Source organism: Hippocampus guttulatus, chromosome 5, assembly GCF_054856545.1.
Source record: "Hippocampus guttulatus isolate MCC_2025c chromosome 5, RoL_Hgut_1.0, whole genome shotgun sequence".
NCBI classification, from domain to species: domain Eukaryota; kingdom Metazoa; phylum Chordata; class Actinopteri; order Syngnathiformes; family Syngnathidae; genus Hippocampus; species Hippocampus guttulatus.
The window spans coordinates 560550-585190 of record NC_141265.1 but is presented as its reverse complement, the minus strand read 5'-3'; the positions used below and the strand labels follow the sequence as shown (position 1 = coordinate 585190).

General features: G+C 51.8%; 6 protein-coding genes across 9 annotated transcripts; 5 read left to right on the top strand and 1 right to left on the bottom strand.

Moving 5' to 3' along the window:
* The first annotated feature begins 706 nt into the window (after positions 1–706).
* On the top strand, positions 707–4057 carry LOC147204493 (uncharacterized). The gene is made up of 2 exons (XM_086111132.1): positions 707–885; positions 1868–4057. The coding sequence occupies exons 1-2, from the start codon at positions 708–710 to the stop codon at positions 2968–2970; spliced, it is 1281 nt and encodes a 426-aa protein (XP_085967258.1). The 5' UTR covers position 707; the 3' UTR covers positions 2971–4057.
* Positions 4058–4194: 137 nt separating this feature from the next.
* LOC147204492 (uncharacterized) lies at positions 4195–7801 on the top strand. Of its 3 annotated transcripts, none has more exons than XM_086111107.1 (3): positions 4195–4468; positions 5495–5809; positions 5928–7801. In XM_086111107.1, the coding sequence occupies exons 2-3, from the start codon at positions 5509–5511 to the stop codon at positions 6632–6634; spliced, it is 1008 nt and encodes a 335-aa protein (XP_085967233.1). In that variant the 5' UTR covers positions 4195–4468; positions 5495–5508; the 3' UTR covers positions 6635–7801. The 3 variants fall into 3 exon arrangements, with proteins under 3 accessions (XP_085967233.1, XP_085967232.1, XP_085967231.1); XM_086111106.1 differs by having other exon boundaries at positions 4195–4858; XM_086111105.1 differs by having other exon boundaries at positions 4195–5021.
* Positions 7802–8548: 747 nt separating this feature from the next.
* Positions 8549–12321, top strand: LOC147204491 (uncharacterized). 2 transcript variants are annotated; one of them, XR_015100912.1, is made up of 3 exons: positions 8549–8798; positions 9686–10570; positions 11308–12321. XR_015100912.1 is itself a non-coding variant. In XM_086111151.1 (2 exons), the coding sequence occupies exons 1-2, from the start codon at positions 8621–8623 to the stop codon at positions 10513–10515; spliced, it is 1008 nt and encodes a 335-aa protein (XP_085967277.1). In that variant the 5' UTR covers positions 8549–8620; the 3' UTR covers positions 10516–11122. The 2 variants fall into 2 exon arrangements, 1 of the variants encoding a protein (XP_085967277.1); XM_086111151.1 differs by lacking the exon at positions 11308–12321 and having other exon boundaries at positions 9686–11122.
* LOC147204490 (uncharacterized) lies at positions 11660–15739 on the bottom strand. Its single transcript, XM_086111099.1, has 2 exons — positions 15595–15739; positions 11660–15267 (listed from the first exon to the last, which is right to left on the bottom strand). Exons 1-2 carry the CDS (start codon positions 15680–15682, stop codon positions 13799–13801), a joined length of 1557 nt encoding a protein of 518 aa, XP_085967225.1. The 5' UTR covers positions 15683–15739; the 3' UTR covers positions 11660–13798.
* Positions 15740–16220: 481 nt separating this feature from the next.
* Positions 16221–18851, top strand: LOC147204489 (uncharacterized). Its single transcript, XM_086111147.1, has 4 exons — positions 16221–16365; positions 16427–16691; positions 16862–18316; positions 18715–18851. Exons 2-3 carry the CDS (start codon positions 16655–16657, stop codon positions 17926–17928), a joined length of 1104 nt encoding a protein of 367 aa, XP_085967273.1. The 5' UTR covers positions 16221–16365; positions 16427–16654; the 3' UTR covers positions 17929–18316; positions 18715–18851.
* LOC147204488 (uncharacterized) lies at positions 18484–20312 on the top strand. Its single transcript, XM_086111149.1, has 2 exons — positions 18484–18899; positions 19110–20312. Exons 1-2 carry the CDS (start codon positions 18863–18865, stop codon positions 19952–19954), a joined length of 882 nt encoding a protein of 293 aa, XP_085967275.1. The 5' UTR covers positions 18484–18862; the 3' UTR covers positions 19955–20312.
* Positions 20313–24641: the final 4329 nt, after the last annotated feature.

The window sequence follows — 24641 nt, the reverse complement described above, 5'->3', positions numbered from 1 at the left end:
CGGGTGTTCCTCTGCCTCCTTAACCCGCTCCGGCTTCAAACCAGAAGTCCGCCACTGCAGCAGAGTAGGTCGTTCTGCTGCAGGGAGGAGACCAATCAGCTGCTCAACGCCTACGGGACACAAGGAAAGGCGGATCCACAACCACCGATTGGCGGGCCTGTCGAGTTCCGGGCCGCGTGGAGAGACGGACCAAAAACAAAAATCCCAAAATATCGCAATCATTTTTTTGCAGATCATATCCATCCTACAACGATTGGTTTTTCCACGCCATGATTAGATAAAGGACATCAGAGTCAATATTGAATTGCCATTTTCGACGCGTAGCAAAATCTTAGTGTTGCAAACGGCTTCGAGATGTCGCTCGCTCTCCTCTGTGGCTCGACAAAGTTGCTCGTCGTAAGTCGCGATGGGCCGAAGAGTTCTCCCTGACCAACTCTCTCAACATTTTGAGTGGAACAACGTCAAAACGTTGCAAATTTCGCCACCCCCCATCCACGCCTAGGCTGCGATGATCGGGGGCCGCCTTTCTTCCTCGTTGGTGTCACGTGGTGCGCGGAAACGAGCCTCCGGGTCGAACGTGCGCCACTGACAAAGCAACGAAGAAGAAAAGGCGGAAGTCGGCGTAGCGGCTCCCACTGCGGCGACGAAGGACAAAGTGCGACGTTCGCGCGTTGTCGTGCGCCGGCTGTACTCTCGACAACAACAAAATGTTGAAAGATTTAGTCAGGGAGCGATTGATTGAGGCCGCCGACGAAATCTTCGGCCATTTTGAGCAAACCGTCGCCGCCTACGAGGAGCAACTGCGTCGCGCCACGGAGGAGACGGAGCGACACCGACGGCAACTGGAAGCTGTTTGCCATCCGCGGATGGTGATAGCCGTCAAAGGTAGGCCTCGGCACTGCGCGTCTGCTCGATACTTACATTCGACGCCGTCAAAGACTGACGAGAATCAGCGCACGCCGGGATGGGTGAGGATGAGGCGAGACCATCGGTTCATTTCGACGGGCAAGTCAAACAAAAGAGACGGCAGCCGTCCCGATTTCTCCAATCGCGCGGTCAGAAAGCTGCCTTGGCGTGACGTCACGTGGCAACTTCGATGTCGCCTCGGTTATTGCCATGTCGACAAGACGGTGCTCGAAACAAAACTCCTTTACGGGCTATTTTATGGGTAAAATGACTGCTGAGCTCACTTTGAACAGATTTGAACCGCTTGAAGCTCAGTCAACTCAGGCTTCATGTCGGACTTGACCTGTATATTTGATCAATGTTTTATTATAAATCGACAACATATTTGACATTTTTTAAAGTCCCACGACGGTCTTGTCTCTGTGTTCGCCTCTTCACACTTTTTTTTTTTCGTAGCGAGTGGAGCGAGGAAAAACAAACAAACCAAACCATGCCTGTGTTGAAGCTGAGCGCCAACATATCCGAACGTTTTTTAATTTCGCATCCAGGCCGAATTACTCTCATGCACTTGACTTTGGAGTCAGCCGATCCTCCGTGAAGCATCCCCAGTTGGTCCAGAACGCTGCCGTCACTCCTACTCCGGCATCCCTTTAGTCGCTGCCTATACAGCTCTATTGAAGCTCCTCTGTTTTGTTTTCAAATCTTGAAATGGCCTTGCCCCACCTGAATTCTTGGAGCTCCTGCCCAGTGCCTCGGGTCTGCAGACACCGTTAGCCGCGGCGAGGCGAAGAAGCCCGCGGCGAAGGGCAAGCGCCCCCCCCCCCCCCCCCCCGCGCTGCCCGTCTTTCAAACTGCTGCTAAGTTGAATCGAGTCGTTTGGACGACACCGGTCTGAATTCCTTTTTCGGCGTCAAAGCGGATCATGCGCTTATCTATTTGTGTTTCCTGTGCTGTCCTGCAGACGGCGAGCAGCCGGCGGCCCACGAGAAAGACCCTCGGTTTCGGCCGCGGTGCGGGAGTTCCCGTTTGGGGCAGGAGTGTCCACAAGCCCTCCTCGTTAAGGAGGAGGAGCCACAGCCGCCCCGAGTGAAAGAGGAAGACGAGGAGTCCGACGTGAGCCAATCGCCACTGACCGGCGTCTCCGTCAAGACCGAAGACGACGGAGAGTCGTCGCAGCTTCATCGTGACAGTCCCGGCGGAGACCGCCACGGGGGTCCGCCACCGGACGCCCTCTTGGCTCCGCTCTCAGATGGCGACGACTCGGGAGAAAGTTTGAGGAGCGGCGCAGACCGCGCGGGTGACGACGGACGGCCCGAATGCTCTCGAGAGGAGGCGGCTGGGAACAGCGCAACTCGTCAAGAGCGAATGAAAACCGGCGCCAAGGGAAGTCTTTTCGGTTGCTCGACCTGCGGGAAAATGTTCTCGCTCAGGGAAAATTTGCTCAGGCACATCCGAACGCACACCGGCGAAAAACCATTTAGCTGCTCAACCTGTGGGAAAAGATTTGCCGTCAAGGGAAATATGGTGGAACACTTGCGAACGCACACGGGAGAGAAGCCCTTCGGCTGCTCAACTTGTGGCAAAAAGTTCGCTCTCAAGGCAAACATGGTAAAGCACCAGAGAACACACACGGGAGAGAAACCCTTTCGCTGTTCGACTTGCGGCAAAAGATTCACGCTCAAGGCAATTATGGACGAGCACCAGAGGACGCACAGCGGAGAAAAACCCTACAGTTGCTCCGCTTGCGGCCAAACGTTCTCTCAAAGGGTCACCATGGTGAAGCACATGAGAACGCACACGGGAGAAAAACCCTTCACGTGCTCCGCCTGTGGCCGAACCTTCTCCCAAAGGGGAACCATGGTCGCGCACATGAGGACGCACACCGGAGAAAAACCCTTCACTTGCTCCACTTGCGGTCGAACCTTCTCCCAAAAGGGAACGATGGTCACGCACATGAGAAGGCACACGGGAGAGAAGCCCTACGCTTGCCGAGTGTGCGGCGAAAGCTACGCCCATAAGGTCAGTTTGGCTTTGCACGTGCACTCGCACCACGCGGACAAGTGAACGACGGACCGGCGCTCGGCGAGCGAGGGCGGCTTGATTTCCACCGCGCCTTTGGTACGCAAGGCGTGGGGCCTATTTTCGAACCTGCGTTGATACTTGGGGCTGACGTCACTTCTTTTGGCAGCTCGTTCCATTTGCGTGCAGCGCAACGGCTGAATGCTGCCTCACCATCTTTACTTTCCACCCGGGGCTCCCTTCCCTATTCAGTCTGCAGACCTCAGAGCCCTACTGTCTTGATATTCGGTGTGCGTTCCCTTTGTCTATTGTTGGGGGGGGGGGGGAGGCCCTTCTCTTCCTCCGTGTGTTCGTCGAATTTCGGACCAATGAGGATGTTGCTTTTGTCAATGAACAGTTTCTTCCAAGCTGCAGTTTACGAAATCGATTCGGGCTCCTGAGGCTTTCGATTTCAGTCAGGAAGCGTAGAAAAAAAACACAGTCGGGAGATTATATCGAGACGGTATGATAATGAGAGGCCGGGGAGTTACGCCTCCATGCACGGGATCTCTTTGTTGTGGTCAGAGGCCGAGCTGCGGAGTTCTGAACCGAATGCGGCCGTTCGATGCTCTTTTGAGTGAGTCCAGTCAGAAGGGCGTCGCGACAATCGAGATCAAAGCGCGGCGAAGCGTCGCCTGGTGTGCTTGTTAAACGTTCGGGCGAAATCTGCATCAGTGACTGGAAATACACCTGAATGCAAAACATCGTTCAATTTCGGGAGGCGACCTGAAAGCAATCGAGAGGACTGTGCGAGGGTGGCTGTGAATGCTTGCTCAAGCGCCAGAAATCTTAGATGTCAATCTGTCATCTTTGGTTGTGATGAGGTGCTTCAACTGGAGTGTCTGATTGTTATTTCTTTTGTCGGTTAAAAAAAAAAACACATTTCACGGCTCTGGCACCAATTTGTGTCATAAGCAGCAAACCACGTGGGAGTGAAATGTTGATTATGGATCTGATATTGTCAAAGTAGGACCTTGCAAATACTGTGCATGGCGTCTGGCGGGAAAATAGTGAGCGTGGAGAGGAGCAAAGCAGTTTTAAAACGCCGTTTTGTGGATCTTTTTTTTTTTTTTCCAATAAAAACTTGAAAATACGTCCCCGCCCGAATCCTTCTGTTGATTCACGCCGGTCTCAGCTGGGGCTGCCGTGGACACGCCTCGACCACCGTCGTGTTCGCTTTTGAAGTGAAGTGGGTGGGCGGGGGGGCTCTTTCTTCTTCTTTCGAGTTCAATGGCGGCCTTTGCGCCCAACTGGTTACATGAGCGCCCCCTCTTGGAGCTAACCCGCTCCCACCCATCATACGTGCGCTGCTCGATTCCAACGTGTCTTCGTTGCGTTTCCTCTTTCTTGCCACCGCGTCTTTCCCACGGTAGTTGAGTTGGTTCCACGCATTCCTACAACATTGGGCGACGAGTCTCCTCCATTTGTTCCGGTCTGTGGCGAACCTTCTTGCTCCATGCCAGCTGACACCCATCTCGCTTCGGTCTTCTTTGGCCTTCCCACAGTAAGTTGTGCATAAAACGGAGCATACGCACGAATACTACGTCATCGCCTTGTCGAAATTCTTTTTCGTTTCATTTCCCGTTTAGTATATTCTTGTATGAATACACTTTTTTTTTTTTTAAACACCGCACACACGCACGCGCGCGAACGGACGGACAAAAGTTGGTCCAAAAGTGTTTCGCGACGGTCGGGGCGGATCCGACACATGCAATATGGCAGCGGCGCACACGTGTTCCAGCCGCGGTCAAGCGGCTCAAGGCGGTCTCGGGGCTGCTCGCGCGTCGCAAAGCGACGACGACGGAGAAAGGCCCGAATTAGCCGAGCAGCCGCCACCGCTTCCAGCGAAAGACCGCTCGCGAGCTCGCAGAACGTCGACATGTTGAAAGAGTTGGTGAGGGAGCGACTGCTCGCGGCCGCCGACGAAATCTTCGGACTTTTCCAAACAACCGTGGCTTCGTACGAGCAGCAACTTTGTCGGGCGAGGGAGGAGAGCGAGCGACACCGACGACAACTGGAAGCGGTTTGCAAGACTCAAATTGTCATCCGCGTCGAAGGTCTGTCCGTCAAACTTGCGTTGAGCATTCGCGGCGCTTGATTCGGCGGAAAAGGCGTTCAAAACTACACCAATGCTGTCTTTTGTTCGAAACGGCACCCCTGAGTGTTGGACTTCTATTCGGTCTATGCGCGCACATTCCCGGCCCACGAAGGGCTCCGGGTCAGACACGGACAAGGCGCCGAACGTGCCCGATCGGATGACATCGATTAGCTTACGCGCTCATTCGAACGGGCAAACACAACGGTTGGACGGCAGCCATCTTGGATTTTGCTTTCAGCCAATTGGAACAGCGCCTTGGCGTCACGTGGCCGGTGAACCTGACCAGTCTCACCTTCTCGCGCCGTGGTCTTCATCTTGTCTTCTTTTTCACATGCTAACAAATGTTTCTTTTGAGGTGGAGAGAAAAACGTCTAACTCTGCCCCCGTATCATTTTCTAGCCGTGCGAATTACGCCCTGCTTGTGTCCCGCAGACGTGAAGCAGCTGATGGGTCGTCGGGAAGAACTTCCCGACGTGAAGTTGGGGAGCTCCGCTTTGGAGCAGGAGTATCCGCAGGCCCGCCGCATTAAAGAAGAAGAGGAGGAGGCCGGCGTCAGCGCTTTGCCACGGGACGGCGACTCCGAGGAGAGTGACGACGGCCGAGATCAACCGCCCGAGTGGTCACGGCTCCGTCCCGGCAGTCCGAGCGAAGACCGCTGCGGGAGCCCACCCCGGGAGAACCTCTTCGCTCTCCTGTCGGCCCGCGATGACGCACAAGACGTTTTGGGGAGCGCCGCAGATTGTGAAGGTGACGCCCGAGGCTCGTGAAAAGTCATTTTCCGCAGCTCAATTCTGGGCAAACGTTTTATGATCAGACAAATGAAAAACACATTCCGCATCTCGATTTGTATTCAAACATTCTTTAGAACCCCCCCGTTTTGAGGAGAAAGAGCGGGAGGCCGACGTCAGCGAGTTGCCCCCGACCGGCGTCCGCGTGAAAAGCGAAGAGGGTGACGACGAAGCGCCCGAGCGGTCAGAGTACTGCCAAGGATCGCCGCGAGACGACCTCTTGGCGCCGATGTCAGACAGCGACGACACCGACGGGCCTTTGCCGAGCGACGCCGACTGCGAAGGTGAGGACAAAGCGTCCCGAGGCTCTCCGAAAGACAAAAGGTCGCGCAAACGCAACAAGTGTCCCGCGCTGAAGGAACATTTCAGCTGCTCCGTTTGCGGTAAAAGTTTCACTTGCAAGTCACACTGGATGAGACACGTGAAAACCCACACGGGAGAAAAATCCTTTTGCTGCTCGGTGTGCGGAAAGACGTTTTCCCGGAAGGAACACGTGGAACTACACATGAGGACGCACACGGGCGAAAAGCCCTTCCGATGCTCGGTTTGCGGCGCCACCTTTTCCGTCAAACAAAGTATGAAAAAACACATGCGGAGGCACACCGGAGAAAAACCCTTCAGCTGCTCGTTTTGCAGAACCACCTTTTCTCGAAAGGAAAGCCTGGATAAGCACATGAGGGTACACACGGGAGAAAAGCCCTTCAGTTGCGCCGTTTGCGGCGGAAGCTTTGCTCAAAGGTCCAATATGACTCGGCACATGCGGATCCACAAGAAGGGAGAATAAGCGCCGGCACGCTCGAGCGGATCGGATGACGGACGGAACGGACGGATGGCTGCCTGCCGTAATGTCGCGGCGGCGGTTGCGTCCGTCGTGTTTTTATGCGGTAGCTTAGCACGTTGTCGCCAGTTGAAAAGTCCTAGCTCGGGATCGGCAACCTGCGGCTCTTTAGCGCCGCCCCAGTGGCTCCCCTGGAGCTTTTTCAAAAATTCTTGAAAAGGGAAAAAGATGGGGGAGGGAATTTTTTTGGTTTTAATATGCCTCCTGTTTCTATGAGCATGACGGGATGCCAGGCAGGTGGCCGTAATGTCCAATTCACCCACGATACTGGCAAAGAATGGGAATCCGGAGGGCCGAAAGAAGCGTTTTTCAACGCTGCACCTTAGCTACGATAGTTAACGCGCTGCAAAAGTGCGTCCCATGCTTCATTCATCTTAGCGGCCGTTATGGCTGTTGCTCATTTTGGCGTGTGTGCGTGCGGTAACGGGTCGATCGCGGGAGGTTGGGTGATCGAAAAAAGGCAATTTAGTCATTTTGATAGTAGGCTAATATAGCGAATATCGATACATACAGCATGTGTTGCCTTCATTTTGAGGCTTTTAATTTTTTGCCACTCCAGACATATTTGTTTCTTGTTTTTTTTTTGGTCCAATCTGGCTCTTCCAACATTTTGGGTTGCCGACCCCCGTCCTAGCTAGGCTGCAGTAAGTTTTGTCATCAGACGTGATGAGGCACGCATGCGTACACGTGTGTGTACAGGGTGGCTCAAATGCAAATCCTACACGGTCACCCGGTACATTTTGTCAATCAGCCAAAGGTCCTTTCATCGAGGCCGCTCAGGTCACTTGCAATAATACTGTCGTCTTCAAAACACAATGTCCTTTTTGCGGAAAACAGAAATAAAGAACCAAAATAGGTTTTCGTTACCATGTTGACAAATTCAAATAAAAAGTTGAACAAAAAAAAAGAAAAAACAAGACTACTGTCGTGAATCTAAATCAATGTATGTTAGGCTGCTACTGTCAAGGGAGAGGGAGACAAAAAATGTGGGCTAAAACGCTTCTAATCGTATCAGATTTGAAGTGACATCAGCTGAAATTAGCTTGTAAAATCTGCAACAAAAAAAATCGTGCCATGATGATTATTTTGTCAGAATAAAATTCCAATAACAGATTCATTGGTCAATTCGTTTCAAAAACGGCTGAACATAGAACCATTTTACAAGAGCTTGTCCTTGGTGTATTGATCAAAAAAAAATTGTTATCTTCGACTTATGCTTTAATGTGTTCATTTGTAAAAGAAAAAAGCTGGTCAATTGCAAAAGAGTTCATATCGGCTGATTAAATTGGACGGCCCTCGGGATTTGATGAAAAAAAAAAAGTCAGTCGACATCATCGATGAATTGACTTTGACTCAGCTTGCATAACATTTTACGAGACGACATCAAAATCTTTCAGCCTTCTCCCCATGCTGGAAATGAAATGCGTTGTGCAGCATCACAATCATCGCCGCCGAGTTTTTGTATCTGCCTGGTAAGTGAACTGCATGAAGAGGGTGTCGCAGATTTTGCAAGTATTTATCCGAGTTGATGTTTGTGTTTATTTTTTTACGTGTCGATAGATGCATCTTGAAATATTTCACAATTATTTTGAAAGCATTATTAAAATGTTATTTCTGTCACTTTGCTTTGAAAAGCAGTATAAAATACCATAAAAGGAATATGAAAAAAATACAGTATATTCTTACTTTGGTCGGGGTTGACTCAAGTAAAAATTTTGAAGAGAATTGTCAGCGTGTGCGTGCGTGTTTCGGTGTAATAGGTTAGCGGCATACGTGGTTCACACTCCTTACCGGTAGGTGGCGGTCATGCGCACGAAACTTACTTGCCAACCGCCATAAAAAAACAAAGAAGGAGGGAAAGCGGAAAGCAACCTCTCGTTATCACTCTGGGGGGGTTTTTGTGTGCCCCTCGTGCCGTCCAAAACATCAAAAATGTTGAAAGATTTCGTGAAAGAGCGTCTTCTTGCGGCCGCCGATGAAATCTTCGGAATGTTTGAGCGAACGATGGCGTCGTACGAGGAGCAACTTTGCCGAGCCAGAGAAGAGACGGAGCGGCATCGACGACAGCTCGAAGCTGTTTGCAAGACTCAAATTGTCATACGCATGGATGGTCTGTTCACTAAATTTCCACTTCAACACCCGTAAAGGTTTATTAGCCAATCGGGGTTTTAAAAACGACACCGATTGTCTCTGACAAAAAGGCGGGCCGGCGTTTGAGGAGGTGGCCTAGTTGATTCCAGCCCAATCCCGGTCCAAGAACGTTAAGTCGTGTCAAGCGTTGACGCGTACGTAATACGTGCGAGTCAACTTGATATCATGGGATCATTGTTGCCACGATTGTATCAATAACTGATGAGGTTTAAAAAAAAAAAAAAGCCCGGAGGCAACCATTTTGAGCGTCCGATTCAGCCAATCGGAACGCTTACTCGGCGTCACGTGACGGCCCGAGCCATTGAAGTCGGCACGAAACGAGACGACGGGATCGCATTCAATTCTGCTTAATTTTTTTAATCACTTTTACAAGCAAGCACGGTGCAAAGAAAGGCCAGTAATGTAGAAATGAAACCCCATTAGGAAGGAGCAATAAAATAATGAATACAAATAAGATTAGAAAAATGAGTTGTCGTCTCTTTGGGTGTCCAAGCCCAAGGAGAAGAGATGCGTTTTAAGCAGATGTGGGTTTAGGTGGTTATCTGTGCATTCGTTTCACAGTATATTTCAATAGAACTCAATTCAACTTAAATAGATCTTTTTTTGTGTAATTCTCACAGTGGTACTGTGCATGGGACAGTATTTCCCGTATTCAGTATGTGTACATCGATGATCGGAAGCTTCAGGTTAGAACTTGACAGTTACGTTTGCCCCGCAGATACCGTCCGTTTGTTAAGTAGGTCGGCCACTGATATCGCCGAGACCTCCGCTATTATTTTCACCACTCTGACTTCAGCCCCGGGGCCATATGTGAGCAGAACTCTTTGTGCCGTTTGCATCCCGTAGATGTCCGGAGGCTGATTGCTCAGCAGGCGGAAGTTCCCGCTCAGCTTCAAGAGCATCCGCAGCCCCCCCGGCAGGACGAGGAGGAGGCCGCCGTGAGCGCGTCGCCGCCGAATGGCAAACCCGCGGAGGGGTGTAAAGAGGAACCGGCCGAGCTTCCGAACCGCGGTGCCGGCGAAGACCGGCCCGGCGGAGGGGAGCCAGAGGGCCTCCAAGCTCCACTGGTGCAAATCGAAAACATCCAAGGAGAAGGTGAAGGCGAAGCCGCGAAGTGCGACGCAGAGGGCGAAGGTGACGGCGGACAGCGGGAGCGCTCTCAGAAGAGGACGACGACTCCTGACAAAGAGACGGCGCCTCCCGGCAAAAGGAAAACCTCTCAACCGCGCAAGAGGCGCCGCGGGCTCAGAGAGAGAAAAAAATACATCTGCCCGATTTGTCACAAACGATTTGCCCGAGCCGGACACAAGGCGAGACACATGAGAACGCACACCGGGGAAAAACCCTTCGAGTGCTCCGTTTGCGGCAAAGCGTTCTCTCAAAAGGCACACCTGGAAACGCACACGCGGATCCACACGGGGGAAAAACCCTTTGGCTGCTCAGTTTGCGGGAGCAAATTTGCTCGAAAAACAAGCGTGGACATACACATGAGAAAGCACACCGGGGAAAAACCGTTTTGCTGTTCGAAATGCGGCAGACGATTCAGCGTCAAGTCAAACTTGGGATCGCACATGAGAATACACACCGGAGAAAAGCCTTTCCGTTGTCTCGCGTGCGGTCAACGCTTTGCCTACACCAACAGTTTGGCGCTACACATGCACGTCCATCATCGGTGACGAGAAACGTCGGACACCCGTCATCCCAAGCGGAGCCACTGTGACGATGTGGGAGGTCTGAGGCGCCGATACCCGCTCTTTAGCCGCTGGGACGGTAGCGGATTGGGTCCCTGCTCTGTTTTTGGGCTACGCGTTCCGTCCATGTTTACTAGAAAAGGGGACAACGCCCCTCCTCCCCGCCTCTCCAAAAGCTAGATCTTAACCCCGGAGAAGCCAAGAGCCATTTTCTTCTTTGGAAAATGATGAATTTTACATGAAATGACTGCTGTATGTTCACTGAACACCAAAATATATTCATTCATCATCCAAATTTGACCCTTTGGGATTTGAGTAGCAGAATTTATAGGGGCCAAATTTGACCCCGTGGGTTCATTGCCATTTCACATTTGCGTCTTAGTTTGTTGGGGTTAGTTTAATTTTGTGAACCCAATGTATTCTTTTTTTTTTCTTCCACTTTGAGTGATGCGGGTAGTCTTTTGTAATCCCTCATAACGTCGCTTTGGATTTAGATGTTTGGAAGAATAAACACAATAAAGGCTTAAGATGTCTCAAATTTGGAGGGCGGGCAAATTTTGAATAAATGCCGGAAGCAGGCAGTGGCTGGAAAGACCCAAAGGGGTGTTGTCGTTGTCCTATGTGTTGGGTTGTGTTATTTTGACTTCAAAATGGCGCCGCGTGAGTGGCTGCCTTTCCAGCAGCTCCTATATTTTGTTCTTCTACTTCTTCCTTTCATAACTTTGCTACTGTGAAATCGGGAATTGCGAGACTAATAAAGGTTTTCTTATCTTAAAGAATGGGTCGTGTTGCCAAAGGAAAGCGGTGGTTGGCGATCAGGAGGAAGTTGGCCCTCGACCGCGGGGGTGGCCATCCGCTTTGGAGGAGGACCGTTTGCAGCCCTTCCAAATGGCGGAGGAAGAAAGGCATCGCGAAGGAGGGGGGGGGGGGGGCGCCTGCCCTGACGTCAGCAGGTTGCCACTGCCCGCGCCGCGGTCCATTTTTCTGGATGCGAAAACCTTTGTCGTACTCCGCGGGTGCTCCTTTTCTCTTGAGTCTCTCGCACGGGGACCGACTTGGCTTTTGCTGTCCATCGCTGGTGAACAGGAAAGAACTCTCAAGCAAGGCAACAGTGTTTGGATTTTTGGTCTTCTATTTGAAACTTTTTATTTTCTTCTTCACTCGGATATTTACAGAACACAGACGTCAACAGAATTGAACGACGCATTTCCCCCCCCCCCAAAAAAAATGGGCAAGCATACATGTTCTGCCCACAGTAAAAGTTTCGGGTCATTTCATTAATAGTCATCGTGTTTCGAATATTCATTTCGTTATCGCGGTGCATTGTGGGTAGCAGACGCCACGTTTCATCAGACGAGTCATTCCAGAAAGCCTGACCGCGGTCGTTGCAACCGCTCCTCCTGAGTTCTATTCTTTTCGTTTCACCTTCGAAAGCAAACGGCTGCAAGTCTGCTCGTGTTTAGCATGCTTTAGAAATGAGTTTCGGAGATCGTTTCCCCTCATTTGTTGTCATTGGAAACTAGCTAGCTCAGAGTACTGCTAACGACGATGCTAAATCTGTGCTAACAAGCTAATTAGCATGCGAAGGTACTGCGGAAACGCATTGTTTGTCACACTTTGAGCCGCATTTGTGTCCTTTGTTAAACACCCGACGACTTGTGTTGTATTTATGTACACGATATTAATGCACGTGTTAAATCTGTTCATTTCAGTTTCACTCTACAATTCATTGAGCTGATGTCACAGTTGTTCACTGAACGTAGAAAACGAATTAAACAAATTAAAAAACTGGTTCGACAGAAATAAATTGTCACTTAACCTGAAGAAATCGAAGTTAATTGTTTTTTGGCACAAGACCAATCAAACGCCAAGCTCAAATGATGGTAAACTCAATTGAGATAGAAAGAGGGTATGAAACCGAGTTTCTCGGATTAGTAATAGACTCCAAACTATGTTGGAAGCCACATATCGATAACGTCAAAAGAAAAATAGCCCAAACCGTAGGGATCCTCTACAAAACCGAGGAAGTGCTAAATAAGAGATCTTTGTACACATTATACACTTCGTTATTATGACCATATATGACCTACTGTGTGGAAATATGGGGAAATGCCTGCAAAACAAACACACTCCCTATTCTCAACCTGCAAAAAAAAGCAATTCGAATTATTAATAGATCAAAATATACGGAACCCACAAATCCACTATTTATCAAATTAAATACGATGAAATTTTATGACCCGGTTGACTTTAAAATCGCCCAATTAATGTACAAAGCACACAATAACCCGCTCTGCCAAAGCATTCAGAAGTTTTTCGAAATTCGAGAAAGCAGCTATGATTTAAGAGGTGCCGACTTATTCAAAAAACTCAAAACAAGAACAAACATCGAGCAAAGAAGTGTATCTATCAAAGGTGTTAATCTGTGGAATAATCTAGAAACGGACCTGAAAATGAGTAAATCGCTTGCCGAGTTCAAAAAAATAGTACAAACAAGCTACATCAATCAGAGTTAAAATGATCAATTCAAAACATGAAATATAATGATAAATCGGAACCAAGTTGATAAATAGAGAAAGGTATATAAATATCCATTATGAATACAAGAGAAAATTGACACAAGAGTGTCTGGGTGTGGAAGCATATAATCCCGATACAAACCAAAAGTTGTAAAAATATCACGGTTAAGGCTAAAGTAGGAGCCTTAATGGAGACTTCTTTCTTTCTTCTTACTTTTTTCTTTTCCGGTTGATATAAAAATGATTTATTAGATACAATCACATAACGGGGTAGGACTAGATAAGTTTTTTACTTCTTCCTACTCCCTTGAACATAAGAACTGTGTTGAATGAAGATTGATTTCTTTCTTTTTACTTTTTTATCTACCTTATCTTCTGTCAAATTATTACTGTATATATGTTTTATGTTCAATAAACAAACAAACGCCGTCAAGAAGACCGCAATAAAGGAGCAAGACGCTCACTTTCCTGGCTCATGAACGAGTTTGGCTTGCCGTTGACCTGCGTTAACATACTCGTAGTGTCGAACACGTAGCGATAACGGTAAATATACACGATAGCGTTGCGCTTACTTCGACAAGAGACCAAAAATCGGGTTTTCCATTTGGGAAATATCAAACCTTTGCTGGAAATGACGGATGGAGGATAAGCGACGGCCGCCACCTCGATCTCCGGAGGATGAACGAGGCGCTGCAAAGAAAGGTCCGGCTGCACATCGGTTTTGTGGCGACGTGCAAGAAAAATCCTTCCTATTGGCCGCTGGCGTCGTGCTTGCGCATGTGCTCCGTCAAACTGCCCTTGTGAGCGTAGCTTTCGCCGCACAGCGGGCAGCTCAGGGGCCTTCCCGTGTGCGCGCTCATGTGCGCAACCACCTGCGCCATTTGCGAGAAGGCTTTCCCGCAGAGGGAGCATCTGGGGGGTTTCTCTCCTCCCGCGTGCTTCCCCACGTGTGAGCGCAGGCCTCCTTTTTGAGAGAACGACTTGCCGCAAACCGAGCAGCCGAAGAGCTTCTCGCCCGCGTGCGTTCGCGCGTGCGTCGCCAGGTGGGGCTTCTGAGCGAAGCGTTTGCCGCAAGTCGGGCAACCGTAGGGTTTCTCGCCCGTGTGCGTTCGCACGTGCGACACCAGGTGTTGCCTTTGGGAGAAGACTTTGCCACAGGTCGAGCAAGGGAAGGGTTTCTCTCCGGTGTGTCTGCGGGCGTGCGTCGCCATCGCCGCCCTGTGGGAGAAGGTCCGGCCGCAGGTTGAGCAACCGAAGGGTTTTTCTCCCGTGTGTTTTCTCACGTGCGAGAGCAGGCTTCCCTTTTGGCGGAACGTTTGGCCGCAAAACGAGCAAGCGAAGGGTTTTTCTCCGGTGTGTCGCCTCACGTGGCCGAGCATCGTTCCCTTCTGGGCAAATTCTTTCCCGCAATGCGAGCACTTGAAGGGTTTCTCTCCCGTGTGCATTCTCATGTGGGCCTGCAGGCTTCCTTTTTGGGAGAAGGATTTGCTGCAAAGCGAGCAGCCGAAGGGCTTTTCTCCCGTGTGGATTCTCACGTGTTCTGCCATCGACCCCTTTTGGGAGAATTCTTTACCGCAGTGTGAGCAGTGAAACTTTTTCCCCCCCGCGCGCGTTCTCGCGCGCCGGGCCAATTTCGCTCGGTTGGCCACTCCTTTCCCGCAAACGGAGCGGGCGAACTGTGACATTTTCTTGTCGCGGAGCGCCACCTCTCCCGACTGCCCGCCGGCGCCTTGAGGGTCCGCGTCGCCCCTCAAAGTTTCTTCCACGTGGTCGCTGTCCGACAGCGGCGCTAAGAGGCCGTCCAGTGGCGCGCGGCCGCCTGGCCCGTGATGACGAAAGCGCGGCCGGTCGAGCGCTTCGTCGTCGTCCTCTTCGCTCTTTGCAGAGACGCCGGTCAGGGGCAACTTGCCGACATCGGCCTTGTCCTCCTCCTCCTTCGTGCGGGAGGGCCGCGGATCCAAACCGGAGCTCGCCCACTGCTGCCGAGGTGGAAGTTCTTCCCCCGCCACGTGGCCCGGTGAGCTGCTGCCACGAAGCCGCGGCGACGGGGGCGGTTCGTCTCTGTCGCCTCCGTCGCATTCGCCCTTCACGACGACGACGGTTGTGACATTGGCGTCCTCCTCTTCCTCTTTAACGTGGCGTGGGAGAGGATCCCCGGCTTCCTCCTTAACGCGAGGCGCCATGGATTCCTCCCGGCATTCACTGGGCCGCCGGACCTCTGGAACACACAAGACTTTCAATTGTTTTATTTTGCAAACGTGTTCAGACATCCGGTTCAAATGACCGTTATCCATCCGGTGAGCTTGCAATGTTCTTGCTTTACCGAAAGTGGAATGTTCGGGGTCTCATCTTTAAAAGATAAAGAAATATAAATCCATTGATCTTCGAAATTGAACACAGATAACTTTGTTAACGACGTCACCGACTCTCATCGGCTCTAATCTCCGAAATTCCCGCTGATCGTCGGCAAGTGGGACCTCCGACCCTTTATTTATTTATTTTTAACCGACCAAAACATTTGTGAAGAGAAGACTAGCAAACGGACCTCGGATGATTTGAGAGGGACAAAATGTTTCCCGTTGGCTCTCGTTCTCCTCTCTTGATGGCCAAAGTTCCCTTTTGGACATTTTCATGCCGTTTGAAGAATTCACCCTCGCGCTTCGTCTTTGCGCACTTGAGACAACGTCAACTTCCGCTTGTTCTTTTTCGACGGTGGCTAAAGCGTCAATGTCACCGCACGGCCGCCATCTTGCGGCGGTATTTATGGACGACCGAAAGTGTCCGAATGAACGCAAATAAATAAATGCGTCGTGAATTATTAATGATCATGCATGGTACTTATTACAGTACATCCTATTCATACAGGTTTGGTTATTTTAATATGTATTGATTATATTGCGTGTTTATATCGAATCGAAGCAACAAAGAAAGGAAAATGCTATGCAAAAAGCACGCGCGCGATACAGTAGCATCGCACGAACTATTTGGGAGCGCAGAATTTTTAAGGGTGACGGGACCAACTCAAATCATTTCAGAATAGAAACCCATTTGCGCGAGGCAGTCGTTGTTGCAAATCAAAGGATGGCGCTAATGAAGTCGTACAGTTTGCAACCGCCGTGAAACACACAGAAGAAGATGGCGCGTAAGCCCCGCCCTTGTGACACGGCGCATGCGCACATACATACACACCTTCGGTGCAGCAACAGACGAGAGTAGAAGAAACCGAGACGAAAAAAAGAACGAATGACCTCTTTTTTTTTCCCAGAGACTGATTGAAATGATCCATTTCCGGTAGGCTGGCCCACGACCACTTGTGGTGAGTTTCCGCTTCTCCTATTATGACGTCCGTTTGGAATGTTTACGCTGGTGTATGATAGCTCCAGGCTAACGTAACCGGGTGGAGACGACCACGCGGATTGCGTGTCAGGATTCAGTCATTTGAAGGAGGGGCAAGAAGCTTCAGAGACCCGACCCCCACGCCCGCACGCTCCAAAGAGGAAGTGAAGGAGGCTGACCTGTCCCAGACTCATCTCTCTGTGGTGCAGAAGAAGACAAAAAGCGACCCAAGTCGTCCCAGCTTCCACCGGGCAAGCTCTCGGCTCGACATGGAAGAAACTTTCAGGAGCAACGCCGAATGGAAAGGTGACGGCACGCAATCAAAATGCTCTGAAAAGGAGGCGAGTCCTCGCAACGAGGAAATGTACACACAAAAAAAACGTGTTATCTGCTCACTTTGTGCTCAAGATTTTGCTACAAAACATTTGACACACGAGAACAGGAGAAAAAATATTTTCTTGCCCAATGTGGTGTAGAAACGCAGTCCGATTTGGAGCGGAAGGAGCCGCGGTCCGCCCAAGTCAAAGAGGAAGAGGAGGAGGCTGCTGTCAGCCAGTTGCCTCTGTCTGATGTCTCGGTGAAGAGCGAAGACGAACGGCCCGAGCAGCCGCGGCTTCCACCGTCGGACGCCCTCTTAAGGGCGTCCCCGCCGTCAGACCGTCGCCGCGCGCAAGAACCCCGGAGCCGCAACGCGGACCGCGAAAGCGACGACAAACTGTCAAGCTGCTCCGAAAAGGAGACGACTCGCGGCAGCGAGAAAACGTCGCGGGGGCCCCAGAAACGCGTGACCTGCTCACTTTGCGATAAAAGTTACACCAAAAAATCCACATTGAATCGACACATGAGAACGCACACGGGAGAAAAACCCTTTAGTTGCTCGGTTTGCGGCGCCGCGTTCTCAAGAAAGCAAAGTTTGGTCACGCACACGAGAACGCACACGGGAGAGACCCCCTTTTGTTGCGCCGTTTGCGGCAAAAGCTGTGTTACGAGACAAACTTTGGAAGCGCACGTGCGAATACACACTGGCGAGAAACCCTACGGTTGCTCGTTTTGCGGCAAAGAGTTTTCTCGGAGCGGACCGATGCTCAGACACATGAGAATACACACGGGGGAAAAACCTTTCAGTTGCTCGGTTTGCGGGAAAACCTTCTCGCAAAAGGGAAGCATGCAGTCGCACATGCGGACGCACACGGGAGAAAAGCCCTTTATTTGCTCGACGTGCGGCAAAACCTTCTCTCAAAAAGAGAACATGATGACGCACATGCGGACGCACACCGGGGAAAAACCTTTCCGTTGCTCGGTTTGCAGCAAAGCATTCACTCAGAAAGGAAGTATGGAATCGCACGCGAGAGGCCACGCGGGCGTGAAGCCCTTTCGCTGCTCAACTTGTGGGAAATTCTTCTCTAAAAAGCCCCATCTGGTATCCCACACGAGAACGCACACGGGGGAGAAACCCTTCGGTTGCTTAGTGTGCGGTGAAAGCTATGCTCATAGCGCCAGCTTGACGCAACACATGCGGAAACACAACACGGAGAAAGAATAAATGTCTTTTGGGCCCCTTCGTGACATTCAAGACTGGGTTGAAGTCGATGGAATCAAATTGGGTTTCATTTTTCTTTGTCTAAAATGTACGCATTTGTTCTCGTAAGTGCTATAAAATAACACATGTTGTCAAAAGTCGCGTTTCATGTGGATTTTGTGCTCTTCGCGGCACCTCTTCCGTCCATCGGTCTCTTCACGTTGTCAATACCGTCCCAAGATGGCGGCCGTGTGACGTCACTGACGATGTGCTCATAAAGATCTGCAAAATTGCAAGGAAAAAAACGGAACGGAAGTGATCGAAATAAAAGCTCATATTAAAGCACCGGCGGGGGGAAAAAATGACTGTCCCGTTGAGAAGATTCGGACCGCGAGAGCGTCGCCGAACCCCGGTAAGACTGCGCACGCGCACCCAACCTACAGGCAAAAACTGGACGGGCAGAAAAATGAACGCAATCGTTTCTTTAGCAGACATTGATTCAGAACGTTGAAGTTATAACTTGGCGGTCGCTTAGTAGCAATACCCAGATCAAATCAAACGCCAGCAGTTTTGGTGAGTCGACCTTTCCTGTTAGTCCGCTTGTGATAGTTGGACGTGTGCGCATGCTGGCTAAATGCTAACGTTGGAGCTGTGCGTACACGACGAAGAATCGAGGAAAAAAATTAGATGAACAATTTGACGAATTGCTTTTTGGCCGGTCGTGCAGTTTCCGTAGTTTTATTGTCCCCGTTTGAAATTGAGGAGTTGAGTGTGTGTGTGTGTGTGTGTGTGTGTGTGTGTGTGTGAGAGGCCTCCACGAACCCGTCGAAGAACTTAGCCCTCAACCCCAGGGGAGATCGGGAGGCTCCAGAGGAAGACACTGACTGGGGTCTTTGCGGAGCACGAAAGCGAACCACCCAAGGGGTCCCGCAGCTTCCTGATCGCATTCGGCGACGACATGGAAAGTCTTCTGAGGAGCGATGCAGACAGCGAAAGTAACAACGAATATCATGCCTTTCTTTGTATCGTCATCCTTTTTGTTGATATTGCGGCAGATGCGACTGACGAGTGGCTAACAAATGCTGGACGCTTGTTGTTGCTGTTGTTTGGAAAATGCCACGTTGACCACATCGCGCGCTTTGGCTCACAGAAGGTCGGGATGTGGCGATCTAACCTGCCTCGGCGTTGTTGCTTGTGTCTCGAAGACACCCGGCGGCTGACTGGTCGGCAGGAAGAACTTCCCCCTCGTCCGGCACGTGTGAAAGAGGAAGAGGAGCATCCAGTGGCGCCCCGCGTTAAAGAAGAGGATGGCCGACAGCACCCCCACATTAAGGAGGAAGAGCAGGAGACCGACATCGGCGAGTTGCCGCCGATCGTTGTCTCCGTGAAAAAAGAAGATGCCCAAGACGTGGCGCTCCGTCCTCAAAGCCCACCGGGCAGCGTCTCTTTGGGGAGCGACGACGGCGGCGGCAAACGGCGGAAAGGCTCCGGAAAGGCGACGGCTCCCGGTGACAAGGAAACGTCGCGGGCGTGTAAAAAACGCGTGACCTGCTCCCTTTGCGGGAAAAACTTTGCTACAAAACAAACTTTGATCACGCACATGAGAACGCACACGGGAGAAAAGCCCTTCGGTTGCTCGTTCTGCGGCAAGGACTTTTCTCAGAAAGGACCGATGCTAAGACACTTGAGAGTACACACCGGAGAAAAACCCTTCGGCTGCTCGGTCTGCGGGAAAACCTTCTCGCAGAAGGGAAGTATAGAATTGCACATGAGGACGCACACGGGAGAAAAACCCTTCCGGTGCTCCGCCTGCGGCAAAACGTTCTCGCAGAAAGAAAATATGGCCACGCACATGAGGAAGCACACCGGAGAGAAACCCTTCCGCTGCTCAGATTGCGGCAAGGCCTTCTCCCGCAAGGAGCACGTGCTGACGCACATGAGGACGCACGCCGGAGGAATACCCTTCAGTTGCTCCGTGTGCGGAGAGACTTACGGCCATCGGGCCAGTTTGACTGAGCACATGCGCAAACACATCGCGGAGAGCGAATAAATGTTTTCGACCGGTACGGACCAAGCGAGGAGGGGCTCGGCGTGGCCAATCTTCCATCCGGGTCGTTAGACGGAAGGCGAACGAATTGAATAGGAGTCGGTTCTCGGCGTGCCAACGTCGTATGCGCCGAGATCACCAAAACGTGGATTGGCAAAATTCATTCGGCGGGAGCGAAGGTGGAGACGCCCCCGCCGTCCCAGCGTCTGCTGCTGTGACGTCGGCGAAGGAGCCGCGGACGATTGTCAAAAGGTTCCAAAATAGATGCTTACCTTCATCTACGGCAATATCAATGCTCACCCTCCTCAATGTTTGTTTTGCACTGGAAAAAAAAAGAGCAAATAAAGAAAAGGGCTGCTTACCTTCTTTTCTTCTCTCACGCAACTCTTTTTTTTCTTTGATAATAGAACGAAATACAGTATGAGATTGACTGAGTGCCCTGCAAGGCACCAAGGGATGCTTTTGTGCCCCCCCCCCCAAAAAAAAACCCCCAGACCGAGCCATCATCCAAGTCAGGATCACTGACATGATGTCATGATTCGGTTTGTGACCAACAGGTGGCGCTGTAGGGCTCCCCCCCCCCTCCCCTGCAGCCGCACACCTGTTGGTCATTAGGTAATTAGCGGCTTTAAAAGGACTCCCAGCCCCGAGCGCTCGGTGTCGGCTCATTGGTGCTGTTGGCTCCTGTCAGGTTTGTTTCGCTCATGTTTCTGTTAGTGAGGTTTTAAGCTTCTGCCAAGCTTTTGTTTTGGATTTCGTTTTCTCTATATTTGAATACAATTCATCAAGTACAACTTGCTCCTCCCCCCCCGCCTGCTCTTTGGGGTCCACCACCACCACCACCACCTTGCTACGTGACACACGATCACCGCAAATTGAACTCCTCTAGCTAAAGCACAATGGATGAGTTGATCTTGAATTGGTCAACGTAGGTGCTCCTTTTATTGGGGACAGCAGGTGAACATGGAGTACAATTAAACGACGGCATTTTTTCTAAGCTCTTTGACCAAAAAAAAAAAAAAAATCTTCAGATAGCTTTCTTAGCACTTTTGGGAAAACTTGAGAGCGTGAGGGAAAAAAAAATCACAACACAGAGTCATTCTTTCCAATTTACAAAGCAAAACATTTTGAGAAGGAATAACATGTGAGCAACGAGAACATTTTGTCGCACAAAGAGCAACCAAAAGGTTTTTCTCAGCAGATGGCTTGACCAAAAAAAGGAAAACGACACACGGACAAAACGCATGCACATGTGCAAAATACTCATTGATCGATGTCATTGATGATCGTAGCATTTCATTTTCAGCGCGCGCGTAAAAAAAAACAATCGACGAGCATCATCCCAACAAGAACTAAGCAAATACTTTTGTTTTTTTCCCCAGTGCAAAGGGCGCTCGCGCATCCAAATGCACATTAAACGATGGCGCAAAATTGCTCAATGAAAAGCTAACATGAAGCGCAAGAAGGCATTTTGCCCCCCCCCCCCACACACACAAACAAACAGAAGCAATTATAAGAACGGATCAGACAAAAATGTCAACACTGTTGTTGTTGTTTGTTTTGATGAGAAAAGGACACGACAATGATTGCGTTTTAGTGAGGGCCGCTTTTTAAAAAGGCTTCTTCCAAAACACCTGTGGGGGGGGGGGTTCTGCCCCCCTCCTCCCCCCAATTTTGCTGCTGTAGACTGCAAATTTCCCCAGTGTGGGACAAATAAAGGTCCTCTTATCTTCTGATCATGACGTTTGTTGGGTTCGTCCCTTTTGTCTTTCCACTCTCACCATTTCCAGCGCAAAGCGCTCGTCTCATTCTGCCACATTTTCGTTTTTTTTAACATCATCGCCGGCGCTTCTCTCCGAGCGAGCGCCCATTGGTTTCTCTGACGCCGGCAACGCTCGCGGTTTCCTGCCGCCTAGCGGCTTTTCATCTGTTCTCTCTGCAGCTCCAGAAGCTCCTTTGTGCTCAGTTCTTTGCGCCGCTCGTCCGGCTGCTCCTCCGCCAGCTCCTCCACATCTCGCCCGTCCAGCTCCAAGCCCAGAGCGGCGCCGATGGCCACGATGTCCTCCACCGCCGCCGCGCCGAGGCCCTCCAAGTCGGTCTGCGGCAGGCAAGCCGGCCAGAGCGTCTTCCAAGCGGATCGCAGGGCGAGGCGCGAGACTTCCCTCCAGGCCCGGTCGATGATGCCGATGCAGTGGAAGATGTTGAAGTGGTCCCTCCAGAAACGGCTCAGCGTCAGATCGGTGGCCTCGGTGACTTGAAGGCATGTGGAGAAAAGCGCCCTGGTGTACAGTTTCTTGAAGTGGGCCACCAGCCGCGGGCCCACCGGCCGCAGCAGGCGCGCCGCCTCGGACGGCAGGAATTGCAGCCGGATGAAGTCGCCTTCGGCGTCCGGGTGGTCCTCCGAGCTCGGCGGATGAGCGGCCGCCTTGTCCAGCACCAGAAGGCACCGCGGGGGCAAGGCGTTCTCCTCCAGGTAGGTCTTGACGCCCGGCGCGAAAACCTCCCTCAGCCACTCGCCGAAAAGCGCCCGCGTGACTCGGATCTTGGCGTTGGCTCGCCACATGACGGGCAGCTCGGCCTTCAGCACGCGGTTGCTCTTAAAGGCGCGAGGATTTTCCGAGTGGTACACCAAAAGCGGCTTCAGCTGACAATCGCCGCTGGCGTTGGCGCACAAGAGAAGGGTGAACTTGTCCTTCATGGGCTTGTGCCCGGGCCGCGCCTTCTCCTCTTTGGTGAGCGAGGTTCTTTTGGGCATTTTTCTCCAAAAGAGCCCCGCTTGGCCGCAGTTGAAGACTTGACTGGGCAGGTAGCCCCGGCTCCGCACCAGGCTTTGGAATTGACCCGCGAAGGTCTCGGCGGCCTTTCTGTTCAAAGTCTCCACGTCCTGGTCGCGCCGGACGCTGCGAATTCCGCTGCGCTTGATGAAGTTATCGAACCAGCCCCGACTGGCTTTGAAATTGTCCGACCGGCCGCCGGCGCCGGCGCCGGCGCCGGCGTCGGCGAGCAGGTCGCCGTGCAGCCTCTTGGCCTTTCTGATGACGGCGCCGGCGCTCACGCCGCCGCCCGCCAGCTCCTGCTCGTTGACCCACAGCAGCAAGAGTTTCTCCACCTCCTCGAGAATTTGAGGCCGCTGCTTGGTCAGCAGCGTGACTCCTTTGGCCACGTCGGCCGCCTTGATGGACGCCTTCTTTTTGAGAATGGTACAAACGGTCGACTTGGGCAAGCCGAAGCGCGCGGCCAGATCGGCGAGGCGCGCGCCGGCTTCGTGCTCGGCGACCATCTCCTTCTTTTGTTCCACCGTCAAACGAACGGGCCGCTTGGGTTGCCTCGGCGACGCGGCGAGGGCCGAGCCCCCCGCGCGCTCCCGCGCGTCCGCGCCCGCTCGGTCGGCCGACGGGAGCGCGGCGGGGGAACCGACGCCGGCGTCGCCCGCCGACGTTGGCCGGCGCCCGGCCTCGCCGATGCTTCCCGAATCGGGCTTTTGAACGAAGCCTTTCGCCCAAGCCGAACGAGCGGCGGCTCGCTCGCCCGCGTGCGTCTTGCCGTGTTTCATCAAGGCGTGCTTATGAAGGAAGCCTTTAAAACAAGCCGGGCAACGAAGAATTTCCCCCGTGTGCGTTCTCGCGTGCCTGCTCAAATGCTTTTCTTGAAGAAATCGCCGACCGCAGACGCGGCAGCGGAAACGCTTGGCTTTGCGGCGTTTGCGGCCCCCCGCGGAACGCCACTTCGGCTCCCCTTCGGAGTCGCTCGTCGTCCCTTCCACGTCGTCGCTGTCTGACAGCGGAGCCAGGAGGCTGTCCGGGGGGGCTCCCGCAAGGGGGGAGCCGCTCCGGCGGCGCCGCGGCCGCTCGGGCGGATCGTCGTCGCGGTTCTCGTTCTTGACACAGGCGCCGGTGTGGGGAAACTTGCCGATGTCGGCCTCCACCACTTCCACTTTAATGTAAGGGGGCCGCTGGTCCTCCTCTTCCTCGTAGCAAAGCCGCGGATCCTCTGCCTCCTCTTTAATGGGGGGCCGCTGAGAGGGGAGCTCTTCCTGATGACCGATCGCGTGCCGGACATCTGCGGCGCAAAAACAAGCCACGTGAGTTGCTGGGAACCCCCCCCCCCCTCCCCCCGTATCCTTGATACGTTTGCGTTAGTTGTCGTGTACCCCACTCTGGGGTTTTATGGGGTTTGTTGTGAACAGACAAATATGCTCTCAATTATTTCCTGTTTTACTTTGAAGGATCTGTTCCAACTTCCGGGTTGTCCACTATATATGCTGTGTGTGTTATACTGGACGCCAACCAATTCTAATAAAGCGAAGAGACGCGTCACGCAGATTTTTTCCCTCCTTTTATCCAGCCGCCTTGAGGGGTGACACGCGGGTATGCTGCAATAATAAGCCGCTGACAACAGGGTTATTTCATATTTTGAACGACACAAACAAATGAGCAGGTGAACCGCAGGATAGGACGACAAATTGTAGTTCTACACTTTGGGCTTCTGTGTTCCAATGCACATTCGGGAGGAGGGAGATCAACAAGGCATACGCAGCACTGACAAACATATAAATTGGCAAGGCTCGAATTGTTTTGGAGCCAGAGGCTTAACTTCTCGGTCACAATGCTGGAATACAATTTTTGCCTCTTCTAACTCCCTCAAGTCGATCACCACACGACCTTGTTTACGCGCACGATCTATGCCAGTA

Bases quoted from the DNA above. Each gene is read 5' to 3' on its own strand.
- LOC147204493 (XM_086111132.1), top strand. From the start codon at position 708: ATGTTGAAAGATTTAGTCAGGGAGCGATTGATTGAGGCCGCCGACGAA. The intron at 886-1,867 runs GTAGGCCTCGGC...GCTGTCCTGCAG, and splicing joins GATGGTGATAGCCGTCAAAG to ACGGCGAGCAGCCGGCGGCC.
- LOC147204492 (XM_086111105.1), top strand. From the start codon at position 4,565: ATGAATACACTTTTTTTTTTTTTAAACACCGCACACACGCACGCGCGC. The intron at 5,022-5,494 runs GTCTGTCCGTCA...TGTGTCCCGCAG, and splicing joins AATTGTCATCCGCGTCGAAG to ACGTGAAGCAGCTGATGGGT. The intron at 5,810-5,927 runs GTGACGCCCGAG...AACATTCTTTAG, and splicing joins GAGCGCCGCAGATTGTGAAG to AACCCCCCCGTTTTGAGGAG.
- LOC147204491 (XM_086111151.1), top strand. From the start codon at position 8,621: ATGTTGAAAGATTTCGTGAAAGAGCGTCTTCTTGCGGCCGCCGATGAA. The intron at 8,799-9,685 runs GTCTGTTCACTA...TGCATCCCGTAG, and splicing joins AATTGTCATACGCATGGATG to ATGTCCGGAGGCTGATTGCT.
- LOC147204490 (XM_086111099.1), bottom strand. From the start codon at position 15,682: ATGAAAATGTCCAAAAGGGAACTTTGGCCATCAAGAGAGGAGAACGAG. The intron at 15,268-15,594 runs GTCCGTTTGCTA...TGTGTGTTCCAG, and splicing joins TCCCTCTCAAATCATCCGAG to AGGTCCGGCGGCCCAGTGAA.
- LOC147204489 (XM_086111147.1), top strand. From the start codon at position 16,655: ATGGAAGAAACTTTCAGGAGCAACGCCGAATGGAAAG. The intron at 16,692-16,861 runs GTGACGGCACGC...AATGTGGTGTAG, and splicing joins GAGCAACGCCGAATGGAAAG to AAACGCAGTCCGATTTGGAG.
- LOC147204488 (XM_086111149.1), top strand. From the start codon at position 18,863: ATGGAAAGTCTTCTGAGGAGCGATGCAGACAGCGAAA. The intron at 18,900-19,109 runs GTAACAACGAAT...TGTGTCTCGAAG, and splicing joins GAGCGATGCAGACAGCGAAA to ACACCCGGCGGCTGACTGGT.